Source organism: Lucilia cuprina, chromosome 2 (assembly GCF_022045245.1).
Source record: "Lucilia cuprina isolate Lc7/37 chromosome 2, ASM2204524v1, whole genome shotgun sequence".
NCBI lineage: Eukaryota > Metazoa > Arthropoda > Insecta > Diptera > Calliphoridae > Lucilia > Lucilia cuprina.
The window spans coordinates 38,101,499-38,110,886 of NC_060950.1; the positions used below are offsets into that span (position 1 = coordinate 38,101,499).

The window sequence follows — 9,388 nt, forward strand, 5'->3', positions numbered from 1 at the left end:
TACTGAAATTTAGAGCGTCAAATACACATAAAACCTTTAGAATATGATCTGAAGCGTATGCTTTAAATTGGTTTGAAGAGTTTGATCGTATATTTCCAAACAATCGCTTTCCTATTTTTCAATATGGCCCAGTCTTTCTCACTTACAAGATTAAATCGAGAACCAGAATCAATAACCATTTGCATAACTTCACCCCCAATATGGCATTCTATTATCTCATCGCCTTCGTTGTTGTCATTGATTTTAAAACAATCAGACTGACGTAGTTCATTTTCTTTATCTGAACATTCCCTTTCAGTTTGTATACAGCGGACTTTCATCGGTTTCGTGTAACGCCGCTTTTCATCACTTTCCTCATATCTCCTCTTGGGAATCTTTGTCTTACATTTGATAGCAAAATGTCCTAGAAGAGACCATCTATTGCATTTTGCATTTCTTGCTGGACAATTCGAAGAGCTGCCAATGTGACCACTTCGACCACATCTAAAACACTCAGTTTCAAAATTTTGGGGAAATCGTTTTCTTGACGAAATTTTATTTACTACCTCTTCATCGGACCTTGCCAACATGCTGTGTGATTGTTTATTTATTTGTTCGTATACTTGACAAGCTTCAATTACATCATCTAGACTCTGTTCTTTCTCTAACAGTTTCTTTCTTAGCTCGATAGGAGCCCATGAATCGATTATCTTGTCTTTAATACATATATCCTCTATTCTGATTTTGTTGAACCGAATGAATATTTTGCAACTTGGTGCCTTAAACGTAAAAGAAATTTGTTAATAGACTCACCATCAGAAGGTACAAGTGTTCTATATAAATGTCTTTCAAATGTCGAATTTCTCTTAGGGGAAAAATATTCATCTAACTTTGTTACCAATATGGCGAAAAACATCGACATCAGAATTTTGATCGACTAAAGCACCAGGTATATTAAAAATAACTTCTTGAAGTTGTGGTCCTCCCAAATGAAGCAACTTGTTTTTCTTTTTGATTGGGTCATCTATTTCTTCCGAAGCCAAATATAATTTGAATGACCGAAACCATTTTTCCCACTCCACACGCATTAAAGATTTATCTATAACATCGCAGAGAGAAACGGGTTTATAACCGACATCTTTGTACTCAAAAAAAAAATATTCTTGCCAATGCACAATTGAATGTGCTATCGATTTCACAATTTAATGTTATCTCAACCTTGCCAACATGCTGTGTGATTGTTTATTTATTTGTTCGTATACTTGACAAGCTTCAATTACATCATCTAGACTCTGTTCTTTCTCTAACAGTTTCTTTCTTAGCTCGATAGGAGCTCATGAATCGATTATCTTGTCTTTAATGTGATTTTCACTAATTAAATGAGTCTACAGACAACAGTTTTAACTTTTCTTTCCGCTACCCAGATATTTATCTCTCGTCACCAATGTAATAACTTGATAAAATACCAACGAATTATAATTTTCAGTTTTAATAATTTTTTTATTAAATTATTATTTTTCAATTCTAAAATGTATATGAATGACAATATTTTCATTCATATACATCTTTTTAAATTCAAATTTCAAAATAATTATATTTAACATAGTATTTTAAAATAGATTAGAGTTGCCACAATAGCTATTTAAAATCAGCGGTCGGTAAATAACGGAGATATATACTCTTCTCGTGAAGGGTATTCAGGATTCGGCACTGCCGAATATAGTACTCTTACTTGTTTTTGTTTTATTTTAAGCACACTTATGTAAAGGAAAACATTTGTATAGTTTTAGTTTAGATGCTTCAGAAGTTGCAAAAATAATTTGTAAAACCAAAAACAAAACATTTGTGTTTTATCAAAAATGAAAATTTATGTAAATCTTAAATGAAAAATATTCTTTGCTTTACATATCCGATTCTATTTTAAATTCTGAACTTGTAGTTACTCTTAACTTTTATTTACTGGCAGGGTATTTTGGTCTTAAACATAGGTTAGGTTGATAGGAGGACTACATAGGCCGCAATCGGGTTTCTTGTGCGCTCCTTAAAAAAAAAAATGTTCAGTTTCCTGGACACAATTCCTAAGAATCTTAGGAATATTATTTCAGAAATAACATCACTTTTAAGATACTTAGATGTTACTTTGACGAATACCTGACAGTGGCAAAGTTTCAGATGAGAAATGTATTTGTAAAGGCTTGAATATAACAGGGACCGTAACAGTTATAAGTTATATCAAAAAAGTTAATTTATAACAGTTATTTTGTGACTTTAAAAATAAAAATCCATCTGAAAAAGTTATTTTTCAACCTAAAAATAAAAATTCAAATGAAACTTTTAAAAAAGAGTTTTATTTTTCCGTCATAAAATAAAAATTATTTGACGAGTTTAACTTTTTCCGTCAGAAAATAATACTTATTTGAGAAGTTTTATTTTTTCCGTCAAAAAATAATTGAAAAAATTGTCATTAAAATAAAAACATTTTTATTTAAACATTCATGGGAATGTTTAAATAAAAATTTTCATTTGCAATAAGTTATAAGTGAATATGGGTCGCAATTCTGATATTACTAGTCGTAAATTTTTTGAAAAAGCGGATAATACACAAGTATGCCGGCTGTGCAAAACCGTTTTAAAAGGAGACCATATTACCAATCTAAGGCGTCATTTAATTAACAAGCATAAAGAACAGTACAACAAGGAACTGAATTATGAGGAGGATAAATCTGAAGTCATATTTAAAAAATTCGATTTTCAATAACAATGGCTCCTGAAGAAATGAAAAAAGCTTGTGTTGAGTTAGTCACAACAGAAAAATTACCATTTGCCGTTTTTGATTCAGATGGTTTCAAGGTCATTACAAATCAACTATTTGATGGACTTGGTATCCCAGCAGTTACGTCTAGAAACATAACTGAGTTAGTTAACGAAGCATACGAAAACGAAAGAAGCTGGTTAAGAGAGAAACTGATAAATAAGTTGCTATCTTTAAAAATTGACATGGCTACAAGACTTCAACGCAACAATTTTACAGTAAATCGAAAATTGTTATAAAAACTATAGGTTGCATTGAGCTGACGGAGCGTCTTACAGGTAAATATATTAATTACTCATTGCAAATGAAAGCTCCCTCAATGAATTTGATTTTATAGCTGAGTATCTTAAAGCCAAAGTTGAACATGTTTTGGAGAGTTTAGGCGTTGAAAAGAATCAAATTTACTCTATTAGTACGGATAATGGCCGCAATTTGATTAAAATGACATAATGGCCATAAACATACAATTTTACAGTAAACCGAAAATTGTTATAAAAACTTTAGGTTGCATTGAGCTGACGGAGCGTCATACAGGTAAATATATTAATTACTCATTGCAAATGAAAGCTCCCTCAATGTAAGCTCCCTCAATATATTTACCGGTATGACGGAGCGTCATACAGGTAAGATGCATGTGATTGATACTTTTAGACAAGTTTAAAAGTATATTTTATGAGCAAGACTAATAATCTTAATTTACCGCAAGTATCCATAGATGTCCAGACTCGATGGAATTCTACGTTCATTATGATAAAAATCTTATGCTACAAATCCTTCTGCTTAAAAAATGGTGATGCCGCGCTTAATTTATGTCAGTCAGAATGGGAAAATATTGAAGTATTATTAACTCTCTTAGAGCCTGTATATGTCGCCACACAAATGCTTCAAGAAGAGCAACTATTTTTCAGCGACTTTTTTAAAATATGGCTTCAAATGAAGCTTGAAATTCAGACAAGGCCCAATAGTTCTGAATTTTTAGAAAAATTAGAACGGCGTGAGAAAATGCTGCTAAATAACACAACATTTCTCGCATCTTTATATTTGGATCCACGTCTTCAGTGCATTTTATCGAAGGATCCTTTACAACAATGTGTGCTCGAACCCATCTTAAAGAACTGATCGTTCGGATTTTGAGGTTGGAAAACCAAGTAAGTTTAGAAAAACGTGATATATTTTTGTTTTATTTGTTTTCTCTTTGCAGATAAATAAAAACCAATTCGAAGATCTACCCTCGACAAGCAAGGAAGCTTTAGAATCTTCACCAGATGTTTTCCCATCTTCGGTGGAATTTTGCGATACATCTCAATCCCGAGAATCTCTTATGGGACAGTATTTGAACACCTTAATTGTAGATAAGGAGCAAGAAAACGAAGAAAATGATAATGATGATGAAAAAAAGCTTTCTATGAAGTCGATAAAATTTCACCGCGGCCCTTGTCGATTGATAAGTCCCTTTTTGAGTTCTGGGAAGCAAAAAAATACATTACCCCTACTTATACAAATTGGCAAAAACTGTACAGTGTGTTTCTGCAACACAGGTTAGCGTGGAAAGAGCGTTCTCTGCTCTTAAATTGGTATTAAGTGACCTGCGTTCAAATCTTTCCGCAGAAAATTTGGAAAAAATTATGTTTGTTAAATTAAACAAATAAATAACCAAACATATTATATCAGATATATTCAATAAAATAAGAGACTGAAAAAAATAAAGAAAAATTGTTTAATTATTTGACGGAAAAAATAATAGTCCCCAAATGAGTTTTATTTTTTGATGGAAAAAATTTTATGATGGAATAATAAAACTAATTTTTCAACTGTTTCAATCAGACTTTTATTTTTCCGTTAAAAAATAACTGTTATTTGTGGAGCGAAGATCGTTTTTTTCAAATCACCATACATTCAATACGAGTATATTGGTATATAATAGTATAGGTCTACGTTGACTCCAATATAGACTTTTTTGGGTTACAAATTTCAGAATAACTGTTATTTACAGTCTCTGAAATATATCAAAGGCGGTGAATTCGTAATTCACCTATGGGTGTAGGAAGATCTTCGTACATCGTTGACATTTTCAGGACGTCCTTTTTGCCATGCTTTTGAGAGTTTTACGTTTTACATCGCTTTGGACAAATGTGTAACATCAAATAACAGCACCGAGTTACGGGTTTTTAAGTTCATGTTGACCATATGGAATAGTATTAACTTAACCTAAGTTATTATTTTGATTATGGTGGAGAAGAAAAAAAGAGAATTTGATATTCTTTCCAATCGTTTCAATTCAGCTAAGTGAACTTAAGGGTATTGACGGTTTTTATTATTTTCACATCTATTTAAAAATTAGTATTTTAAAATAAGAATATAGTTTCAGAAATTTTTAAGTGCTATATATTTATATACAAATATGAATTAGTTAAATCTAAATAAATTTATAATTTCTAATTTCACCAGTATTGAGAAAATGGTGATAAATATTTATGACTACATTTTTTTTAATTTTGTATTTATGTTTGTTAAATATATGTATGTAGTTGTAGTATATAGTATAATTGATATAATATTTGTGGAATACTAATTCTACAGTCGTATACATAGTACTGACCGTAGTTATTTTTAATTATTGTTTTAATTAACTTAGTTTAAAGCTTTATTTAGTACAATTTAAAGTTTTTTTAATAAGTCTTATTTTATGAGAACTTTGTAAATTGAAATCTGAAACATAAATCATTAATTTTGTATTGTGTCAATATAACCCAATTTGGGTCAAGTAAATAACAAAACGCCTGGATAGTTTCAATATTTATCTGTGACAATAGCAAAACATTTTCAGGGCATAGTCATCGATGCAATAACTTTGACTGCTGTAGAGATTAATGCGACTTATAGTACCTGTCAATGCAGTGTTATAGCTAGACATTCTGACAGTTGATTCGAATAGTCCGAGACCAGGCTTTGTTTGCAGACGTAATGTTATATCAATTGAATAATCACTGACCCCCAATTCTTTGACGATTTTGTGATGGGGCGCAGCTACCGTAGCATATGTTATTGAATTCAAGTATAAAACACGACATTGAGGATGATCTTTTAGGCGATCATTTATTAATTTGACAATGTAACGGGCAGCTTTTTGCACTCGGCCATCATTGGTGGGCAATTCTTGGTGCTGATGGCAACTGCACCAATGCGAGGCAATGTAGGCATTTTCGCAAGTGCGGCTTTTTGGAATCGGCAAAAAAAGGCTGATACTTCGTGGCATGCTTGTATCGGGATCATTCAGTTCAGCGCTGCGTTTAACTAATTGTTTAGCACTTAACTTGCGTAAGTCAAGGAGATCCAACATTGTAGCATGAAGATCGTAGGGAGTTGATAAACGTTTTGCATTTGCTTCTAAATTGCTGACTGCCTCTGGGTACTTCTGTTTAAACCACGGCGGATATAGTGCTATAAGAAGTGGCAGTCGCTCTTCCATCATGCCCTGATAGGTCTTGCGAAACGATCCCCATCTTATTCCATGATCACTCATAAGAAATATAATTGTGCGATTGAGTATTCCATTTATGTCAAAGTTTTCCAAGAGATGTTTTATGTCTTCATCGAATAACATTGGCATATTAAAAAGGTCATGTGTCATTGCAACCGTCCAAAAGAATGCAAAGAAGTTTTCATGCTTCATCATCGGTATTAGTTTACGAATATATTCGAGCAAAACATCTGCTGTTCGGCGTCCACCCATGCAGAGAGCGACATTTAAACGCTTCTCGTAGCTGATGTGTCGTTCCATCTCGAGAAGTATTGGCCGAAGGTAGTAATCGGTGGGGGCCTTTTTGAATCCAGAATGCCGCCAGTTGAAAAGACTCAAAGCACCAACATCTTCGGCGTAGACTGTTTTGAAACCAGCTTCCTTGTAGCGTTTCCATATAAGAGAGCAGTTGTCATAAAGACTACTAGAAAATTTAGGAGCTGGACCTAGGCACGAAATGGCCACCTCATCCTCGTCAAAACCTGTTAAAACCGGCATAAGATTGGGGTATGTATTATCGCCCACCTTGTTGTATCCCCAAAATTCAATATAATTCAGTTTATTGTGTATATATGATGCACTTGAACGCATTTGTCGCAAGAAATTCAAATGTGATACACTGTCCATTCCCATGATCATAACCGACAGACGACTTTCACTACTTTGGGATGTAGTATTATTATTATTTTTAATGTGTGAGTCATTTGAACCGGAAAAGCTTTTGGTAACGTCATCCTCGTCTAATAACAATTCGTCTCTATTAGTACTGCTTGATATTGCATTTGAGGAAACATTTTCAGTGACAAAGAAATGAAAATCCTTGTAGACAATGTTTTCTTCGTTATTTTTCGGCCAGCACTCGACCATTAGGAATTCAATGCCCGGCTTTATGATAACATGTGTATTGTAACCTAGTTGAAATGGAACCGGTTCTAAATATTGATTATGTTGATCATTTATTCTCCGTATTTCGGTATAATTACAATACAAATTCGACAAGTCTCGTATTTCGTAGGTGTCATAGATTTCCTTCTCATTCATGTTCAACATAAGGACCGCACCACCAACGTCACTGGTGCGCATTAAAGCTTTTTTGCATGAAAAATTTCTTGGCTTATACATGAATTGTATTATATTGTCATCGGTGACAGGAAAGTAAGGCATGCGGCATCCAGGCAAATCAATAAAATATGCCTGACTTATATTGTAGTCAGCATCGATGCGGGCGATAAATTCAAAACGGTCCCTTAAATGTATTAATTTCGTTTTCAAATTAAAATCGATAAAAATATAAGAAAAGAAACAGATGCATAGAACCATTATGATTATTTTTTTGAAGTGTTTTCGTTTCTTTGTCATATTGTAGTAGCGATAGTAAAATTGTAAATCACGTTTTGTCATATATCGTGGATCCAAAAGATATTTTCCTCTGAAAAAATAATAAAATATTTAGAATTGATAATTTAAAAGTTATTATGCTTTGAATTATACAAAAGTGAAGAATGATAGAATGAAGAGGTTGTTATATACTAATTCCAATTATCATGTTTGTTCATTTTCTTTCAACTTCTTTGCTTACAAAGGGTTCTTTAAAGTGATGACTGTCTTCACTACCGATTACAAAGTCAATGATAGAACTAGGCACCTCACAAGAGGTAGTGCAATTGTCGAAACTTTAACAGAACCTTCGGAATAAGAATATGAAGATTAGACTGGATTGCAAACTCGAAATACATACGTACATATGTATGTCAATCGTTTAAGATTTTTAGACACGGGTATTGATAATTACAACGAATTTAAAAAGATAATTATTTTGAGAACAAGCATATTTTTGTTATTTGGATAATTTTCGTTTGGAACGATTCAGTAAGTATACAAATTTTTGAAGACCCCATCTTAAAAAACTAATATAAATTCGATTATTTTGCATTCTAAATCTTTGCATCTTCAAGATAATATGTTCAATATTTTATCCTATTCAATAAGTGAAGAACATATTTTTTCTTATAAGATTACAAATATTCAGTGTCAATAAAAAATTGTATTTGCTTATTTGTTACTTTAGAATCCTTTTTCAAGAACACAAACAAGTACATGCATACATATGTAAATACAATCCTTAAAGTAAACACAGGAACTAAAAAAGACACGCAAACACTCATTCACACATACATACAAATAATTATGAAAAGGATTTTGTACTCTAAACATACTCATAACTCAGGTTGAGTTCACCATTTCCACTTTTACGTTTCACATACAAACGCATTTTTTAACAGTTTTATGTTGGTGTAGTTTTAATTATGGCACCGTGAATGCGTTTAATCAGTAATGTTTGATTTTTGTTTATTTAAACTTTATTTAATTTATTTATTCATGTTTAATTTGTTCAATACGACATCGAGTAAGTGAAAATTTTGTATGTTTTTTTTTCATTTTTTGACAGATGCTGTGAAATTTTAGCGCATGCGCAATATCATAAGGATGCTGTAGCCAGAATTTTAAATATATCAATTCAATTCAGAATATGTTATCGACTAACAGTTACAAGGTTTAAGTAGAAAGACTTTGGTGTTGCGTAAGCAAAAAGTGGAAAATAATGACTTTTATTTAAAATAAGTTCGGATTAAAATATTTGAATACACCTTTCAAATTCTAATTTGGCTAAAAATTTTGAATGCATTATTATTTATTCTTTAGCATTATTCTTTAAATTTCTCGGAATATTTTACATTTACATTTATTCTTTTTAGGAATTAATTTAATGATAAGTCTTATTTTCTTAATTCCTTATGTTATAAATTGAATGAACGAAAATAATTTCAATAATTTCAAACACAAAATATTCATTCATGTTTGAAACATTTATTTAAATGGTTGAAAACAAAGAATAAATAAACAAGTAAGAGTGTTATATTCGGCTATGCTAAATCTTATATACCCACCATCAAACCTCGTTTGACTCGAATGAAACTTACTTATGTCGAATTTCATCTATATACTCGAATTTTTAGGCCAGTTATAAGCGTTAAAGAAATTGTCTGAAGGAAACCTTTTATAGGGGGTATTAAATT

The 9,388-nt window shown here is 31.8% G+C and overlaps 1 protein-coding gene across 1 annotated transcript; it reads right to left on the reverse strand.

Moving 5' to 3' along the window:
• Nucleotides 1-4,589: 4,589 nt before the first annotated feature.
• LOC111676867 lies at nt 4,590-8,751 on the reverse strand. The gene is made up of 2 exons (XM_023437862.2): nt 8,528-8,751; nt 4,590-7,740 (listed from the first exon to the last, which is right to left on the reverse strand). The coding sequence occupies exons 1-2, from the start codon at nt 8,581-8,583 to the stop codon at nt 5,589-5,591; spliced, it is 2,208 nt and encodes a 735-aa protein (XP_023293630.2). The 5' UTR covers nt 8,584-8,751; the 3' UTR covers nt 4,590-5,588.
• Nucleotides 8,752-9,388: the final 637 nt, after the last annotated feature.